At 47.8% G+C, this 20,097-nt stretch overlaps 1 protein-coding gene across 3 annotated transcripts in view; it reads left to right on the top strand.

Annotated features, from left to right (window-relative positions):
• NCOA2 (nuclear receptor coactivator 2) overlaps positions 1-20,097 on the top strand; it is a 768,019-nt gene that overhangs the window by 422,748 nt on the left and 325,174 nt on the right. For all 3 annotated transcript variants that reach the window (XM_086965858.1, XM_086965859.1, XM_086965857.1), the window contains exons 10-12: positions 6,491-7,784; positions 18,091-18,307; positions 19,151-19,357. In XM_086965858.1, the coding sequence (XP_086821984.1) occupies positions 6,491-7,784; positions 18,091-18,307; positions 19,151-19,357 (1,718 nt within the window). The remainder of the gene's footprint in view (positions 1-6,490; positions 7,785-18,090; positions 18,308-19,150; positions 19,358-20,097) is intronic.

Raw genomic sequence — 20,097 nt, 5'->3', positions numbered from 1 at the left:
GTTTCACAAGCAGAAACTTAATGGGAAGATCAAGGGTTGGTACAGCCCAGGACCCTGCTCACACTCTGGTGGTGCACCAACAAGCACTTGGTGCTGTACTGGTCTTTTATTGACCGTATACTGCATGTGACTATAATCACAATGCCCCATTCATGGGGTGGGGAGCTCATCTCAACAACATGGCTGTTCACAGTACCATTACACCACAACAGCAAACTCACCAAATTAGTTTTCTCTAGCTCTTGGCAATTCGGCTTGCACTCAGTGCCGTTTGCAGGCTCCTTTGAGGCCTAAAAACGAACAACATGACTACAATGTACTACATCTAGAAGCAGAGGGGACTCACTCACTCCAGGTGTTCGCTCCAGCCCAGAACATTTGCTATAGGGTCATTCACAACTACATTCTGCTATTTGTGTAGCATCTGTCCGGTGTGAAAAATTACTTTGCAAACCGGCTAAACGGGACACATCAACAAGTCCATGAATGGGAGATATATCCTCAGCTACATCAAAGGTCCTTTCACCAGTGAGCACTTGTACAATGGATATGTTCGCCACCACACAAAACACGAAATGACAAAGCTTTCCTCCTGGTACCCGCAAACACATTCTAGGGGAAATTCGCAATTGATCAATATTTGCCTTCGCTTTTCTGCCATTCTCTCCGATCTCATAAGTAATGAGCAAATAAGGCAAGTAACCATGACCCTCATTCTGTGGTGGCACAGACCTGGACGTGATGTCTTTGATACTCAGTGCTATTAGAATTGTTGATCCAGTCTCAAAAACAGCTTCCACTTAGAACTGATCTGCTGACTCAGCATCAGTGCCATCTCAGACATTCAGTCATCAGGGAGCTGAAACTAGCAGTCTGGCACCTGACACCTTACAATTTGGTACCCTAAACTTCGGGAGGAGTGTATGCAAATCTTGCATGAGGCACATACACCCGCTGTTGTGCTTGCTCTGCAGGGAAGTGGAAACTATTTGTTCACTTCTGTTTTGTGTAAACATAGACTCCCTTAAAGCATCTGTGCAGGACATTGTCATTTTCATCTGCTAAAGCTGGGTCTGGCATACACCTCTACTCATTTACACTTTGCTACAGTTTCAGCCTACATATAGAACCGTGAATATTTATCTGTCTTTAAAATAGCCTTAGTCAAGCCTGTATGGAGTTCCTCTCCTCCAAGAACTCTTTCAGTGCAAGCCTGGAATTTGAACATTCCTAACAAGACCAATAGGCCCTCTTTTTGAACCGCTACACTGCTGTGAAATGCAATTTTAATCCTGAAACTTGACTTCCTTGTTGCTATCACCTCTCTTAGAAGAGTGAGGGAGCTGCAAGTTATAAATGTGGAGCAACCCTTCTTTTAAGTGCACAGGGAAATTTCTCCTAAAAGTCGTGTCTCCTTTTCATGTGACCCAGGCAATTGAGAGGCCCTTTATCTTCCCACACCAAGAAACACTGGCTGAAAGGGCTTTGCGCACACTTGATACCAATAGAGCACTAATGTAGTACAATAATAGACCTACATTTATAAGCAAGACAAAGCAATTCTTTGTTGCTATTGGACAACCTCAAACCAGCAGTCCTATCACTAAAAGTGATACTACTAGCTAGATTGTTAGGTGTATTCAAATGTTTTATGCTGATGCTAAATGTACATTACATGCAATGTCTACAGTACGTTCCACTCGCTAAAAGAAAACTACTATGGTCTTCTTAGGAAACATTCCCATGGCAGGCCTGTAAAGCTGCTACTTCGTCAACAATATACATGTTCACCAAATACTACTTTGTGAAAAAGAGGCTTAGTTGACCAAACAATTTAAAAACTCTGTTCCAAACATCTGCATTGTCTGCTCGCTGACCACTGCTTATAGAAGTTACTACTTTACAGTCTGTGTAGTACGTGGATCTACTGCAACACAACTATGAATAGAAAATGTTATCCTTTAACCATATGCTAGTAATGCTGTCGATTCACATGTACCCTCCCTCCTGACTGGGCGCGATCAAGCAATCTATTTTCTTTCCCACTTATTGTCTTGCCTCATTACACACCAGTAACCTTACTGTCCCACAGGGGAAAATAATCTGAGATGGAACCTTTCATCGTGTCCCATTCTGGGAGTACCCTCAGAGCTGCAGGGGTCAGCTTTCTAACCCCCTGTTGCAAGGACTTAGTTCAGTGCACCAACACAAATTAGAAACCCAATTGGCCTGCAACCCATGCACACAATACTGTTCAGTGGTGTTTTCTGGTCATGTCTGGTCCCTCTCGATGAGTTTAGATACACAGTAGAACTCCAAACCCTCTTTCTTGAATGGATAAGACACTCCAAATAGCATTAGGAAACAGGGGATAAAACTTTAAAGTCTTTATGTCTGATAAAGAATTCTAGGTGCATGTTCCTCACCTTTTGAATAATTTCCAGGCGTCAGACTGGATCCAGAAACTTTTCAGTGGACCTCTCTGTGCTAGAAGGTGGTGCCTTGTAGCACCACACTTCCCCATGTCCGCTCCAGAAATGACATGTAGGGCTTGTATAGGCACCACTCCTGCAAGCTGATTTCAGTCCCTTTCTTTCCGCTACTTCAGATGTGGATCCGGAGCGTTCTCATGTTTTTCTGAGACACCTTACCTCGATTTTCCAAAATTCTGTTAGTGTGCATTGGATGTCATTTCTAAAAGTACAAGTTTCTAGTTCTAGAGGAACTGCTGCAAACCAATGACTGTGACGGATGTGGTGTCTGTAGTCATGCCATAACTCCAGACCAATGGGGATTGTGCATTGATGCACCCAAAAGCCATCAGGTAATGCAAGGCGACTCTTTGTCACCAAGCATGAGAAAACTTAGCACCGGGACTGCTCCAAGACCTGTTCCGAGTCAAAGGTTTGATCTTGGTCCCACTCCCATTCCCAGAGTCAGTAGATGCATTCCAGAGGCTGGTGTTCATTGTGCTCCAAGTCTTCCTGCAAGCACATGAAGTTGTAGCCGAGTTCCGCTCCTTAACGCCACTCGTACTCCGCTGAGCAAGTGCGTTGGTGGCATCAACCTTCTTGATTTCTCTTTCGAAGTCGTCAACTTCGGAGCTGATTCCGCAGCTCGTTCCCACAGAACCTGAATTCCTGGTGCCTTTAGCAATGCTATGTCTGATCGAAGGGTTCCGCATAGTTTTGCTCTGACTCTTCGGTTCCCTACCAATTCCCCCTGGCACGTCTTCAGGCCCCGAGGAGCCAAGAGGCTTTCCTCCTGAAATACTGCCCGCCAGCAGGTTTGTCCTTCTCGCCAGCTGATCCCTCTGAGTCACTCTTGTCTCCAGCTCCATTTCCAGTGCCACTTCTGGCACCCAAAACCAAACTGGGTATGTCAGCTTTGCCAACTCAATGACGGTCCAACTTAGACGTCTCTCCGCGAATCCTACAGAGGTGCCCATTTCTGCCCTCGACTTACCACAGACAAACAACTTTTTCTACTTTCTGTTCTTGGTACAGAGACTGATAGCAACTGTGACCCGGATGATGAGTTAGCTTAGCCTTCTTAGGATAACTGGTATGCGGAGTTGAGGCAAGCTTGCGGCTTGATAAGGCACTTGCCAGATTGGCACCCTCCAGGTCAAATTGTCTAATGTTTTCTCTTGTACTGTCTCTGGCGCGGCAAGACTTTGCTCTGGGCATGGTTAAGGGTTGTCTTTCACCCCTCTTGGCCTTCGTACGGTTGCCGTATCAGCCCCCTTTGTTTAAATCACCAGTTGTTACACGATTCTTTTTAAAGCGTTGCAACATCTTCCCCCTTTTTTTTGGTCTTGCCCCACTGGGACCTTAATCTGGTCATGACTTATCTGATATGACTCCGTTAGAGCTGCCTCACTGCCATCGTCTATGACGCCTTACTATCAAGACTGTTTTTCGCATTGCCATCGCTTCAACATGGCGTAAGTGAGCTCCAGGCTCTCTGTCAATCCACCAAACACTTTCTTCTTCCCAGGCAAACTGGTTCTGAGGACCCCGGCATAGTTCCTGCTGAAAGTTGTGCCTTTGTTCCATCTCTACTAAACCATCACTCTGCTGGCATTCTCTACTCTTCCTCACCCCTCTGAGGAGGAGATACTTAAATGCTTAGACCCTAAGAGACCACTGAGCTTTTACATGGATCACACCAGAGTCCACTGGGTGGAGAGTTAGCTCTTTGTGGGGTACTCTGGATCGAAAAAAGATATGGCTGTGCAGAAGAGAACCTTCTCCTGCTGGAGCATGCTCTGCATACAAATCTGCTATGCATTGGCTAAAAAGCGACCTCTGGGAGGACTGTGTGCTCTTCCTAGCTTGGCTAAACTGGCTACCACTGTGTTAGCACACAGAGTCCCTGTCCTAGAAATTCACCAGGTGGTCAAGTGGGCATGCCACCATCTGTTCACGAAGCATTATTGTCTGGATAGTTTGGTTCACCCAGGGAGGCATATGGCCTGCTCTGTCCCGCTGGACTTTCGTATTTGACTCTATTCACAAACCGACCTCCAAATAGGTACTGTTTTGGTATCTATTCGAAAGTGTAGAATCTGCAGCTAGAAGAAAGGGTCTTGCCATCGCAAATGCTCTTTCTGGTAGAGACTCGGATCTAGCTGCTGATTTCTCACTGACCCGCCTGTCTTCCCCTTTCTGTTGTTGGACTATATCCATTAATAAGATCCAAGTATAGGAATCTGCACACTGTCTGCCAATTTGCTTTTTGGGCTATGCGTCTTGAGCGCGGACAGTTTTAAAAGCAAATTATGTCTGCATCTGGGAGTTGCGCCTATATAGGCTCGCACATTTCCAGGGCAGAACAGCGTCAATGCGGAGCCGGAAGGCACCAGCTTTTGGTGCACAGAACTACTGCTGAAAAGTTTCTGGATCCAGTCTGATGCAAGGGGAATATTAAACATATGAGTAATCTGCAGCTAGATAATCTCTACCAGAAAGAGCGTTACCAAAGGTAAATAACTGGATCTTTTAAAATCCAAGTCTAGTGAACAATATATGAACAGAAACCACACAGAATTAGAAAATACAGTAGTGCAGAAAATGGCCAGCAAAAACACAACATTCCTAGAGTGTTTACCAAGTTTCTAGCATCCTAACACTCTATCGCCGCTTCTAAGCAGTATGCTAACATTTAGCTGAAATTGAAAATAGCTAACCTATAAATGGAGTTTCTTTAGATGGATCACGCAGCATAGTAAGAAATAGTTGATAAGATATTCTCTATAATATTGCCCAGGAATGGTGAGCAGTGCCAAGCTGAGACCACTTCTCTGCGCTGCTCTTGAAATTCTGGAGCAACCCCTAACTGAGGCTGCTTTGTCGCTGCAAACTGGCATGACATCTGGTTTGATAGTTTAGTTGTGATGCCACCTCCAGGTAATGTTCAGGCACTTGCGTTCTTAAAGTATCCTGTGATCTATTTTATCTCATATTTATACGTTTGGCAATAAATGTCATCTCAGTTTCACTGTAAGTGTCCATAATAACATGGCAGTGACCATAACCTAAATATTGAAAATGTCGGCCTAGATAGGAAGCGGACATGATGCCAGCACTTCTGCGTACTCCTAAAATCTCACACTTTTTAATAGAAAGAGATGAGTCTGCAGGCATGCACATAATAAAAGTTTAGGAGATTTAAACCGGCCCTGTCGCAGTGTTTTTGAAATCCTGGTGCATTGTGGGCTAAGGGAGGAGTTGCAAGGTGTCTTGTGACTCAGAACTTCTTCGAAGAAAAACAACTTATAGAAGGCTGCACCCAACACTTGATGGCAAGATTGTGCAAAGCCAGTTAATCTACAGCACTTTGAATGGATTGTTATAGGGTAAGTAACCGTTTACTCCTTCAAAATGCTTGTTAGACGTCTTTTTTGTTTTTTTAAACATGCTTGTTTTCGTGTTTAAAATAATTAACATCCTAGATGGACAAAGATGTGCAACACTAGGGTAGCAAACCAAACATACATTGATTGTTACAAACATACAGATACTGACGTTAATTTTACTAGAGCGCCAGTGTTAGCAACGAATTTCCAAGTGTCACCATAGCAAACATATCAAAACATTTAGTACCTTAACCCTAACCCACCCTTCCCTGCCACCAGGTCAGTCACTAAGGCGGCCTAACTGTGGCAAAGGTATTCTTCATTTTACTGGCAGGTATTTATAAAACAAATGGGGCGCTTTATCCGTGAGGGAGGTCAGGGGGCAGGAGAGTACCACGCATTGCTGTATTGGTTATCCGAACAGTTTACGTGTTGGGAGCAAAGGGATGCGCAATGGGGGGTCGCTCAGAGTAGCTCGGTCTAAGGAGGCATTTCATAATCCCCTCCGTAGCGCTTCGAGTCAGAGTGTGCCAGCATGTCACTATATTCTGCTGCTTCAGGCCCATCTCTTTTATGTTAGACATCTTAGCCATGCATTGAAATTCTTTTCTCCTCTTTCTTGTTTTGCAGGGAGCAAAATTTGTGTGGATTGAATTCTGATATGACTGGACAAGCAATGGGCAAGTCACTGAATGTAATGAGATCCAGCAGCCCTGCACATCAAACTATGTGCAGTGGGAGCATCAGTCAAGATATGGCCATAAGTAGCAATATGAATTATTCTGTAGGTGATCCAAAGGAACAAATGGGTGTACCAGCAAACAGATTTGCTGGTTCTGGAGGAATGAACCATGTGTCGAACATGCAGCCAACAACTCCTCAGGGTACTAGCTATGCACACAAAATGAATAGTCCATCTCAGAGCAGCCCTGTCATGAACCCTGTGCCGCCAAACTCTATGCTTTCTCCAAGGCATCGAGTGAGTCCTGGAGTTGGTTCTGCGGTTGCTGGAAGTCCAAGAATCCCGCCCAGTCAGTATTCTCCTGCTGGAGGTCTGCATTCACCAGTGGGTGTATGTAGCAGCACAGGGAATAGCCATAGTTTTGCCAACAGTTCCCTAAATGCACTTCAGGCCCTAAGTGATCGACATGGAGTCACTCTAGGACAGTCGTTGGCTTCACCAGACCTAAAAATAAATAACTTGCAAAATTCCCCTGGTAACATGAACCCCCCTCAGCTAAACAAATCAGGGAGCATTGACTCGAAGGAGTGCTTTGGACTTTATGGGGAGCAAACTGAAGGTACAGCTGGACACACGGAAGGCAATTGCCATTCAGGGGAACAGAAAGATGGCAACGAAAACAGCCTGTCTCAGGCTACTGGTGGTGAAAGGACTGATGGGCAAAATAGGCTAATGGACAACAAAGGACAGACTAAACTCTTACAGTTGCTTACCACCAAAACGGATCAGATAGAGCCTTCTTTGTTATCTGGCAACATGGGAGATGTGAGTAATAAAGACTCCAGTGGAAGCTTAGCAATGAATGTCTTGTCTGCTTCGACACACGGAACGTCACTGAAAGAGAAGCATAAAATTTTGCACAGACTCCTGCAGGACAGCAGTTCTCCTGTGGACTTGGCTAAGATTACAGCAGAGGCCACAGGCAAGGAAGTGAATCAGGAGCCCAATAGCACTGCACCTTGTTCTGATGTGACGATAAAGCAGGAACCAGTGAGCCCCAAGAAGAAAGAAAATGCACTACTCCGCTACCTGCTGGATAAGGATGACACAAAAGATGTTCCTTTAGGAGATATAACACCGAAGCTGGATCGGTTGGATAGCAAGACAGACCCTTCCAGTAGCACAAAATTAACATCTATAAAGACAGAAAAGGAAGATCTTAGCTTTGAAGCTGCTGATCAGGTAAGATCTCTCTGAGCAGTTTGAAACTGAAACGTGTGTACTGTTAAATAAAGTCAAAATCTTTTGAGCCTCTTTAACTGCAAAGCACAGACCAGAAAAGAAAGTGGTGTAATCAGATTTAATACATATTTGTACTATATGGCTACAAAAGGAGTATGAAAAGTTTTCGCTAAAGCAGCCGCAAGCCTAAAAGCACACTTGCTGACGCCTCCTTCCATTCATTGTAAACTCCTAGGGAAATCATCTTGTGGTGAATCTGGTTCTTGAGCTTTTTAAATAGTGTTTCCAGGTTAAGGTTCTCTTCTCTATTCAATAGGACATTGGCCCTCCCACTTGTATCCACTTGCTGCCCCACCAGTGCCAAAAAGTCTAAGGCTGACAAGAGGTGTTATCATGCAGCATAAGAGAAGGCTGCTGGATAGAATATGATCTTGGCTGATTTTGCCTTTTTGTTTTTCTTACAGGATTTCAAAAAGGTGGTACTTGTGATTAATGTTCAAAATTTACACATAGTGTGTGCTTATTTGAAGAAAAAAAAGCCTGCAAATGGGAATGTAACTAGCCTCGTGAATTAGAGCAATTTGGGCTTTGAAGAACCTAGGTCTGTCCTGATAAAGATTTGGCTGTGGACTATTATCACTATTCTTCATGTTGCACATGTTTAGAAACTGAACACTTCACACCTTCTTTCATACATCATACATTTATGTTGTGAATCATTGTGTATTTAATCCTTTAAGTGTGTTCTGGGGCATTTATCAATGTTGTACAGCAAGCTAAGAGGGTACGTATATGTCTCTGCTCATTCTCTTATTGAGAAAATGGCAAAATCTGTTTGCTCTATTTTTGTTGCTTGCAGCACTTTACTAACAACTCCCTATTTAAATGCTTATGCACATCAGTTACCCTAGACTAATTGACACCGTATTAGAGGTCTGCTGATATAATAATGGTATTTTTCACTTGGATTTAGGGTTTTAATCTTTGATGTTTACTGTATTTAATTATTTTTCCTGGAGCCCAATAACTTTCATTTACTGTGCGTTGATTAAACTGTGTCTTTACGGACTATAATTTATTTCCCTTCATAAATGCAATTTGTTCTTGACTCCATATGTTGTGATATAAAAATGGTAGCACACGCACATTGTATGTGTTTTTGTAAAGAAATTGATTCAGTGCATTATCAAAACATATGACATGTTCAATATATTCTGGCTTAATTTTAAAGCATGTTGACATCCTGTTATGTGAATTTGTTGAGCGCCTCTAATCACCCGCGAGGGTATCCAGGCGCTGAATAGGTTAGGCCTAAGGTGCGTAGGAGGCGATCATGACTGATTTGTCTGGAAGAGCCTTGGCTTTAGGTACCTTTGAAAGTCCATGGGAAGGGGGTGTTCTGAGATGTTTCAAGAGAGCTTTCCAGGTCTTGGCTGTGAGGTATGAGAAGGAGCATCCTCCGCGTTTGGTCTTCTTGATGTGAGGATGATGTGCCCTTGCCTGGGACATAGATTGAAGGTGTTTGGTGGGTTGGTAGAAGTTGAAGCAGTGGATGAGGTTAGGTGGACCGGATGTTGTTGAGAACTTTGTGGCGTGGGTGAGTACATTGAACTTACATCATTCCCGGACTGGGAGCCAGTGGAGATTGTTGAGAAGTTATTTTGTGGTATTTTCAGGATGAGTCTGACGGTAGAGTTCTGGGTGGTTTGAGTCGGCATAGGACATGGACTGGGATTCTGATGTAGAGGGCTTATCCATTATGTCTACTTGTGAAAAGAGCCTGGGTTTCCATACGTCAGGTGTTCAGGGTGGTGTGCTGTAAAATCTTTTGTAACATTTGCATGATGAGGAGACGGCGTTCTGTCTGCTCTTAAGCGGTTAGTGTCCAGGATGATCTTAATGTTCTTCACATGGTCTGCCTGCGACCAAGTTCGGAGGGCCACATAGAGGTGTTCCAGGGGAAGTTGCAGAGGCCGCCGCATCCGCCCGTAGGGTGGGGGAGGCTTGAAGGCCGGCGCCATAACCCTCGTGGTGCCAAGAGCGGGGGTAAACTGGTTCTGGGCGCTTTGATGCGCCCAGGAACCAGCGGAAGCGGGGTGCGCACCAGCCACCCGACCGGAAGTAACCTGTTGACCTGAGCGCCCCCAAAGGGCGCCCAATGGTCAACCTGGCTTTATTTGAACCCCCCAATCAGGGGGTCTCACCTGAGGCCCGCAGGGAGGGCCCAGGAGGATTTAAGCGACGCCGCCGCCCAGCAAGAAGCACAACACCTTCGAGGAGCTGGGAGATCGGCGCGACAACAACAACGACTGAAGGAGAGAGGCGACGCGGCGAAGGACGAAGCTGAAGAAAGTGAGGCCACGATTGAAAGACGCAAGCCTTGTCCCCGAAGACGCCTCGTGGAGTACGGCGCGCCTTGCCAGCTCCTCCGAAGCGACCAACAGGTAAAGGGGCAACAAGCTCAGAGCCCGGGGGTAGGCACACGCAGTTAGCTGTGCCCCAGCCGACGGCCTGACGCAGACGAACCCAGAAAGCCACACGAAGTGCGCAGGTGATCACAACATGTCTGAGGGCCAGCCAGACGAGAGGTCAGAAGTACTGAAGAAGATCCGCGAGTTAGCGGCCATCCACGGCGACGACTGGCTGCACCCTCACTTGGGTAAAGGAAAAGAAAACAGACCGGTGGAACAGGCGGACGAAGAACCAGGGCCATCCGCACCGAAGAAACCTAAGAACATGCCGATGAAGAGATCATCCAAGAGGAACCCCCCGAGGAAGGTACGGCAGAAACCTCTTCCGGCAAGGCCGGAAGACATCGACCAGGGCGAAACGACCAGCAAAAAGAAAACGGGTGAGCATATTAGCGACATCGTAAAGGAATGTTTAAAATCGCTGGCGCCGGGGTTACTTAGTGGCACAGGGCAAGGAGTGACAGGGCCTAGGGAACAGCGCGCAGAGGAAGCGGCAGGTCTCACATGGCATATGGTCGATCCGGGGTGGGCCCGACAAACAAGAGTACAGGAGCAGGTAAGCTTGTCCGCCCAACGTGAACAGATTTCCCCGCTACCCGGTTGGGGGTACGGCCCCGTGTCGGGAAGCCCACCCCCGAGCGGAGTAGTCAATGATCATTACATCAGGCCATCCCCTGGTCCAGCGTCCCTGACCACGAAGGCCACCGGCTTGGCATGTCTTATCCCGCTTGCGGTAAAGGAGAGGATATGGCGCAAGGAATTCATAGACATATTTTCACTGCTAGAAATTCAGTTGGAAGGGCTCGATCTAACCACGTGCGACAGGAAGGAAGAGGATAGGAGAGAAAGGCGCGGGGCCAGAAAGGAGCGCAATTTCGAAAATTGGCTAGATGCGTTCAGAATCATGGCATGCATAATAGTTGAAAGGTTCCCCCATTGCGCCGCTGACCTGTGGCTATACGAGGCCAACATACATCTAGCACAGAGGCAATTCCCTGGGGATGCCTGGTTGGAAAACGACAAAGGGTTTAGATTAAAGATGCAGAGGCACCCCGAAATGGAGTGGAACGAGGAGGATGTATCAGGGTTCATTCACAAGATGCTTACGGCTAAGGAAGCTAGGTCCTGGGCGGGTAAAAGCGACCAGCCCTTTCGGAGCTCATACTAAAAGGGGAAGAGCGGTAATTACCAGAGGCGGTCGAACGGGAGAGCGTACTCCCCAACTGCAACTAGGGCAATCTGTTGGAGATACGAAGCAGGGGACTGCTCATGGGGGTCCGCTTGTAAGTTTCAGCACGCATGCGCCAGCTGCGGAGGCAAGCACGCATCCTCGGCGTGCAAGGGTACCAAACACGAATCGAAAAGGGAAAAGAGAGAAAAGAGCAAGAAGCGTTAGCCGCAACGCGGAAAAAATGGGGGAACTGGTGGACGTTAGTAAGTGCCAGCTGGCCAGATCCCCTATAGATACACAACGGCTGCGCAGACTGGCGAACAAATACCCGAACAAAGATGATGCCAAGTTATTAGTGGAGGGCTTCGAGCAAGGCTTTGTTATCCCATTCCGAGGCCCGCTCCCCTCGGCGGGGGCGAACAATTTGAAGTCAGCGAGGTTACACCCCGAAGTGGTTAACGCCAAGATAGAAAAGGAACTGAACCTGGGCAGAGTTGAGGGCCCCCTCCCGAAGGAAGCACAAGAGGGCATAGTCATCTCACCGCTAGGCGTAGTTCCCAAGAAAGAAGGGCAATTCAGGCTGATACACCACCTTTCGTTTCCGGAAGGCTCATCAGTGAATGACGGTATCGACCCCGAGGCTTGTTCAGTGAGCTACGCGTCAGTCGATGACGCAATTGAACTGGTGAAGGCGGCAGGTATAGGAGCCCTTATGGCGAAAGCGGATATTGAATCGGCGTTCCGCCTATTGCCGGTCCACCCTTCCAGTTTCCACCTACTGGGCTTCCAATGGGGCGAGGAGGTGTTTGTCGACAAAGCCATGCCCATGGGCTGCGCGATATCATACGCATATTTCGAGCAGTTCGCCACTTTCTTGGAATGGGCGCTGCACGATCAACACCAGGAGGGGGGAAAACTGCACTACCTAGACGATTTCCTATTCACAGGCCCAGCAGGTTCCCCAGTTTGCGCGAGCACCTCGCCGGCCTTCGAGGATCTAGCCAGGTCCCTGGGGGTCCCCCTCGCAAAGGAAAAAAAGACAAACCCGACCACGAGGCTTACGTTTCTGGGCATAGAACTAGATTCTATAGCAGGAACGGCCAGGCTGCCTCCAGACAAAGTGAAAGAGTTCTGCAGGGAAGTAGCGAAGCTGCGGGGTCGGAAGAAAGCCACCCTGAGGGAGATCCAGGGAGTGATTGGTAGACTTAACTTCGCGGCTCGGGTAATCCCGCCCGCCAGGGTATTTTCGAGGCGCCTAACAGGGCTAACGGCCGGTGTCACCCACAAGCACCACCACATCAGATTGAGTGCAGGCGTGAAAAAGGACCTGCTGGTGTGGGACGAGTTCCTACAAGATTTCAATGGGGTGCGGATGTGGAGAGAGGGGTGGGTAACGGCCGAACAGATAGCTCTTTACACAGACGCGGCCGGAAGCCTGGGTTTCGGCGCGGTCCTGGGAAACAGTTGGTGCGCCAGCCAGTGACCGGAGGAGTGGCATGCGCAGGGGCTCACTAGGAACATCACGTTTCTCGAGCTGTTCCCGATAATCGTAGCACTGACCGTTTGGAGAAAGGAGATAAAGAATTTGAAACTCACGCTGTGGTCAGATAACATGGGAGTAGTGCAGGCCATTAACAGAGGCGCAGCGAGATGCCCTGACATACTAAGGCTAATGCGACGGTTAATTAAATTGCAGCTGGAAGGGAACCTGGAGCTGAAGGCACGCCACGTGCCAGGGTCAGAGAACTCGGCAGCAGATGCACTCTCCCGGGCCCAGATGAAGCGGTTCAGAGAGCTGGTGCCCGGGGCAGACAGGGAGATGACCCCATTTTCACAGTCCCTCTGGGACCTGGAGGAGTAGACTTATCCTGGCTGGTAGGGCAGTCACTTACCGGGGAGGCTAACAGACGATACAGGACTTACGCAAACACGGTAATGAGTGTTGGGGGTCTAAAATCGCTGGAAGACGGGGCGAAAACTCGCACAGCAGTTGAGAAATTCATACAATGGGCATTCGACTCGAAGAAAACGAGATCATGGGCGCAGGCACATTTGTCCGCCATCGCCCATTTCGCCAGGCTCTATACAGGCGAGGACCCAACTACCTCGCCCTATTTAAAGGCGGCCCTAAAGGGCTGGAGAAAGGTTGAGGGCAGAAAGAAGGACGACAGGCGTCCCATCGACTTCGCCAAGCTGGGGCAGCTCCTAGGAGCCCTCACGGGTCTAATATCAGACAAATATGAGCTGCTACTGTTTAGGGCGGCATTCACCACAGCCTTCTTCGGAGCATTCCGAATCAGCGAGCTAGTGGCTCCCAGCAAGTCAGGCCCAGCGCAGCAATGCCTGCAGGCAAGAGACATTAAACCAATGGCTAGAGCGGTGGAATTAACGCTGAGGCAGTCCAAAACGGACAGGGCAAGGAAGGGGACGACGATACGTCTCCATTGCATCCCAGAGGCTGGGCTCTGTGCGGTATGCTGGCTGTTTAAGTACATGGGGGCCCGACCAGCAGGAGAGGGTCCTCTCTTTATACATAAGGATGGGAAAAACCTGAGTAAGTTCCAGTTTACAGCTATAATGCGCCAAGGCCTTGGTAAAGCCGGGTATCGTGCGGCATCGTTTGCATCGCACTCATTCAGGATCGGCGCAGCGACCTCGGCAGCGCAGCATGGCATGCCCGAGGACAGGATCCAGGCGGTGGGTAGAAAGCCCCGAGGGGGGGGGGAGAGGTGCTCACTTTGGGATGCCGCACGGCAGGGTGATAGTCCCCTCCTCGGAAGTACACACGGTGCTCAGAAGGCCACTTAACAGAATGCTTTCTCTCGACAGGGGGACGCCCGCTGCTCGTCTGGGTGGTGGGACATTCATTCGTGTCCCGAATGGAGTCTTGGTGGCGAAGAGGGGGCCACAGCATAAGCAGGCCCAAGTCAACGTACATCCGCTGGATAGGGCAGCCGGGTATGAGATGGGAGCAGCTTCTGCCGACGCTGGACGGCCTCATGGCAGATTCGGCCTGGTTGCCCGACGTCCTGATCATCAACCTTGGGGGCAACGACCTGACCCGGCAGGGCGAAAAGCAGTCGGGCAGGCCATCCAAAGAGATCTCACCAAGACGGCAGCGTGGCTGGGTCCCACAACGATGGTCTGGTCTGAGATGATCAGCAGGAAGTACTGGAGAGGTGCCGATTCCAACAAGGCCGTTGATAACACAAGGAGGAAATTAAATGTTGCGATGCACAAGTTCTGCCTCGCCAATGGCCTGGAATCAATCCGGCACGGCCTCATCCACCCAGGCCGCCCTGAGCTATATGGGCAAGACGGGGTACACCTCTCCGAAAAGGGGATGGAGGTGTTTTGGGATAACTTGTGGAGTGCAATGACACTCGCAGGTTGCAATTAAAAAAAAAAAAAAGAGGAAAAAAGGATGGAAAGAGGTGGGAGCCACGAACCAGGTGGAGGGGGGGGAGCCGCAGTAAGACGTGAGCCTCCCTGCGGCGTGGCGGAAATCCTGCACTGGTTGGCTAAGAAAACACACCGACGGGCGGTGTGTAAGAGGATGGCCACTCACTTTGGGATGCCGCACGGCAGGGTGACGTGGCGGCATAAAGGAGGGGAGTAACAGGAGGAGGCGGCCCAGACCCGGCCGGACGGCAGGGCGTAAATGGTAGCGAGCTGGGGACCTAACTCCCGACAGGAAAGCTCCCCTCCGCAACACGCAAAGAGCGTGGGCAACCAACCACTGGAGCACCAATAGACTGGCAACAAACTGGTTTGGGTACAAGCCCCATTTTCGAACTAAGGAGGGCATTAAAAGACTGACACCTGTTATCACATGATGGTGTCATAATTTGTATATGGCAATTATGATTGATGTTTAATGTTCGTAAAATGGAAGATAGCTTGAAACCAGTTTGTGTTATTAATATGTCTTTGGTTATTAATAAACTGCGGCCAACAACGACCACTACTAATACCAGTTATTGTTGGCTGTTATTATTTCCCACCATTGGCAAACCCCAGAGTACGGGGGCCGGTAAGTATGTACGAAGAGGTCACCGCGGAATGGGCACATCCGAGGGTTATTGCAGAGGCCGCCGCATCCGCCCGTAGGGTGGGGGAAGCTTGAAGGCCGGCGCCATAACCCTCGTGGTGCCAAGAGCGGGGGTAAACTGGTTCTGGGCGCTTTGATGCGCCCAGGAACCAGCGGAAGCGGGGTGCGCACCAGCCACCCGACCGGAAGTAACCTGTTGACCTGAGCGCCCCCAAAGGGCGCCCAATGGTCAACCTGCTTTATTTGAACCCCCCAATCAGGGGGTCTCACCTGAGGCCCGCAGGGAGGGCCCAGGAGGATTTAAGCGACGCCGCCGCCCAGCAAGAAGCACAACACCTTCGAGGAGCTGGGAGATCGGCGCGACAACAACAATGACTGAAGCCCACCCACCCACACCTAAAGAGCAGCAAAGTCGCAGTGCTGGATAGTGGAAGGGGCGTTAGCGGAAATCCTACACTGGTTGGCTAAGAAAACACACCGGCGGGCGGTGTGTAAGAGGATGGCCACTCACTTTGGGATGCCGCACGGCAGGGTGACGTGGCGGCATAAAGGAGGGGAGTAACAGGAGGAGACGGCACTCGCGGCCCAGACCCGGCCGGACGGCAGGGCGTAAATGGTAGCGAGCTGGGGACCTAACTCCCGACAGGAAAGCTCCCCTCCGCAACACGCAAAGAGCGTGGGCAACCAACCACTGGAGCACCAATAGACTGGCAACAAACTGGTTTGGGTACAAGCCCCATTTTCGAACTAAGGAGGGCATAAAAAGACTGACACCTGTTATCACATGATGGTGTCATAATTTGTATATGGCAATTATGATTGATGTTTAATGTTCGTAAAATGGAAGATAGCTTGAAACCAGTTTGTGTTATTAATATGTCTTTGGTTATTAATAAACTGCGGCCAACAACGACCACTACTAATACCAGTTATTGTTGGCTGTTATTATTTCCCACCATTGGCAAACCCCAGAGTACGAGGGACGGTAAGTATGTACGAAGAGGTCAGCGCGGAATGGGCACATCCGAGGGTTATGGTTGTTGCCAAAAATTAGGACTTTGGTTTTGTCTGTGTTGAATTGAAAACTGTTGTTTTTCATCCAAGCAGCGATGTTGCTCATGCAGGTGGTGAAGTTTGTTTTGTGGTGCTGGTTGAGTTGGTAAGGGAGATGGGCTGTCTCTCTAAGGTGTAGGATATTACGTTGATGCTGTGGGCTCTGATGATGTCCGCAAGGGGCATCAAGTAGATGTTGAAGAGCATTGGGCTAAGCGACTATCCTTGAGGGACTCAGCAGATGATTTTCTTGTTGAGTGGCTTGTGGGAGACCGTATCAAAAGCTGCAGAGAGGTTGAGGAGGATTAGTGTGGCCGTTTCTCTCGGTTGAGAATGCATCTGATGTAATCAGTGGCTGCACTGAGGGCTGTCTCTGTGCTGTGGTTGGTGTGAAAGTCTGATTGAGAGCTGTCTAGGAGTTGAAGAAGTTCTAGGTGGTCTGCGGGTTGAGTATTAATAGCTTTCTCCATGAATTTAGCTGAAAAATGCTGGAGCGACCTGGGTCTGTAGCTACTGAGGGTTTTGGGCTCTGCTTTTGGTTTCTTCCATTGGGCGTTGTCTTCTGCATTCTTCCAGCAAGATGAAGGAGGTTTCCAGCTGGTTGTGGGGAGTTCATATCTGTATGCTGCGGGTCGAATGTATTATAGATCATGACGATCTTCTGTTCAAAGAAGTTTGAGAGTTCAGTGAAGAGTGCTTGGGATCGGATATGTCGTCGTTGACAGCTGCGGGATTGTAGAACTCTTTGACGATGGTGAAGTTATTTGCCTTTCTTGTAGCTGGGTTCGAGTCAGAGTTAGGGCTTTTTTTCTTTGCATCTCATAGTTCATCTCGTAGTTGGTGGTAGAGGTTGAGGGCAGCTTTTTATGCGGATCGCGTGGTGGTGTTTGTGTCTAGTCTTCATTATCTCTTAAGTTGTTTGCAGTGGCACTTGGATTCCCTGAGGTCGTTTGTGTACCAGCTGGGTCGTTTGTTGTTTTTGTAGGTCTTGTTTCTGATGGGAGCAGTTCGGTTGGTACAGTCGGTGAGCCATTAATTGAAGAGCTTGGTGCTGACATAGAGGGTCCCGGAGTGGATGTGTGGGCTTTCCTGCAAGGTCTTTGTCCAGTTTTCTTGGGATATTTTGGCCCAGCCTCTTGATGGTGCTTTGTTTTTTTGGTGCTGTGGCTTGGTTGGTGTGTATCTTGAAATGTATATTTTATTTGTCAGGCCATGTGCACAGAGCTGTGTGGGGGTGGCGATCCTGTTGTTGGAGGAGATAATAGGGTTAGAGGGTGTGGCCTACTGTGTGGGTTGGTCCTTAAACAAGCTGGGTGAGTCTGAGGTTGTTAAGGAGGGCCATGTAGTTGGGGTCTGTGGTGTCTTCGAGGTGGAAATCCTCCAAAGTGTAGTGTGCTGTATTACAAATGTACACATTCACAAATGCCTCTAGTAACATGCACCTTCTTGGACATTTTGAAGATTTGGTTGTTTTTTTTGGTGCTTATTGTATGTGAACTATTAAGTTAATAATGTACATTGTAAAATGTATGGAACATACGTTTCTAATCATGTTTGTAGTTACAGCCTGGTAGCGAGCTGGACAACTTGGAAGAGATCTTGGATGATCTTCAGAACAGTCAGCTGCCACAGCTATTCCCAGATACAACGGCAGGGACAGCAACGCAGTCTGTTGACAAGCAAGCCATCATTAATGATCTCATGCAACTTACCGGTGAAAACAGTTCGGTTGTATCAGTTGGACCTCAGAAACCAGTACTAAGGATGCCACAGAATAGTAAGCCTCAATTCACATCCATGAATGGATTTCTCCAGAATAGTGGCAAAAACAAAAGTTTAAAAACTTTAACTTTGAGAATGAGCTCTTATTTGTTGCATAATAAAAGCTGCATATTGAGCTTCATCAGTTGGTGAAGTTTAAACTGTTGCACTAATATTAGCAAAATAGACTTTTTGATTGTATTTATAGTGTATGTGATACAAAAGTAATGTTGATGAAAGAATAATCATAACTGCCACAGATCCAAGCCAGTTACATTTTTAATGGAACAGGCATTTACATTCAGCAACTAAACTCTATTTGTAATGCATTTCTAAATGATCAAACATTGTACCTTTAATATAAGCAACATGTGGTAACATTTATCGAACGGTGTACATCCTTGAACTGCACTTAGTTGAAATGTATACTTAGTAAAGCTATGCGCTATTACTATTTTTACCTAGCTCGCGATTAGCTGACTGAAACCCGTTCAAAATTGTGATAGATCCACTGAAGCTGATGGCAGTTGGGGACCTCTGTGTCTGCTTAAACAATACAGACCCCTTTCACTACTGGCTTTTGTTTTTGCTTTCTTGCTGTTTACATTGTTAAAGTATTTAGTTTCAGGAATGTTGCATTTTGTTGTTTATTGCATTTCCACCCCAGGAGTTACTGGGCACTAGCAATCCCATGTCAATCACTCAAACGTGTGGTTTTGCACATATTTATAGACTTTTTTTATTCGTTTTCTATTTAGCGCTTCTGTGCTGCTGATCATTTTCTGCCTTAAGCTAGATCCCATGTGTCATGCTGCTTACTCTTTTTTCGTATTTGTCTCTTTTTTGTGCACTTTTTCAGCTTTTAATAACCCTCGTACGGCTCAACTGGCCAGATTAACACCAAATCAGAATTTGTCAATGGACATGAATTTGCAAAGTCAGCCAAGTGCAGGACCATTTCCACCAATCAGGAACAGCAGTCCATATTCACCAATTTCCCAGCCATCCTTAATGGGCAATCAGGGGATGATGGGAAGTCATGGACATTTAGGGAGCTCTGGTGCAGGTAAGATGGCAGTGCATTAGAATGTTTCTGTATCTGCAAAAGTAGCGCTGGATGTTGTCTATCTTCTTGATGGGATTCCGTCTGGCTTGAGTAGCACTGTGTGGAAGCCAGGAGTATATATATTTTTTAAATAGTGTATTTTCTTATCTATATAGAATTGGAAATCACACCCATAACAAGCAGCATCATATTTTGTCTACACGCAAGTAGCACACCCTTGCACTCTCCCTTCTAATCACCCAAATTAATGCAACACAATACATTTGAAAGAGACTGTAGTTACAGATTCCTTACCTTAGAATTACCCCCAGGCGTCAGACTGGATCTGAAAAAAAACAATTCGTAGCAGTATCCCTGCACCTCGGTAGGTGGCGTTGGTCGACTCCGCATCCATTGTCTGCGTTGTGGTTGCCGGGATGACGTTGCGGTGTCTACTTAGACGCTGCCCCTGCGTGCTGACATCAGTTCTTTATTTTTCTGCACCAGCCAGCACAGTTCCGGAGAGAGCGTGCCGCTTAGTCACTTTTTGGCTAACAATTTTTTCGAATTTTGTAAAAAAAAAATTGGAGTCTTTGACTCCTGGTGCTCGAGGGATGTCCAGCCGTCGGCTTGGTTTCAATCCCTGTGACTCCTGTCACAAGTTGTCGGTCACCGATCCGCACCTCGTGCATATCTGGTGCCTGGAGCACAACCACACCTAAAGTTGTGCTCCGACTGCCGGGCCCTGAACCCGAAGTCTT

The sequence above is a fragment of the Lissotriton vulgaris genome, chromosome 4_1 (assembly GCF_964263255.1).
Source record: "Lissotriton vulgaris chromosome 4_1, aLisVul1.2, whole genome shotgun sequence".
NCBI classification, from domain to species: domain Eukaryota; kingdom Metazoa; phylum Chordata; class Amphibia; order Caudata; family Salamandridae; genus Lissotriton; species Lissotriton vulgaris.
The sequence above is the reverse complement of the archived record's forward strand: the minus strand, read 5'-3'. Positions and strand labels throughout refer to the sequence as shown.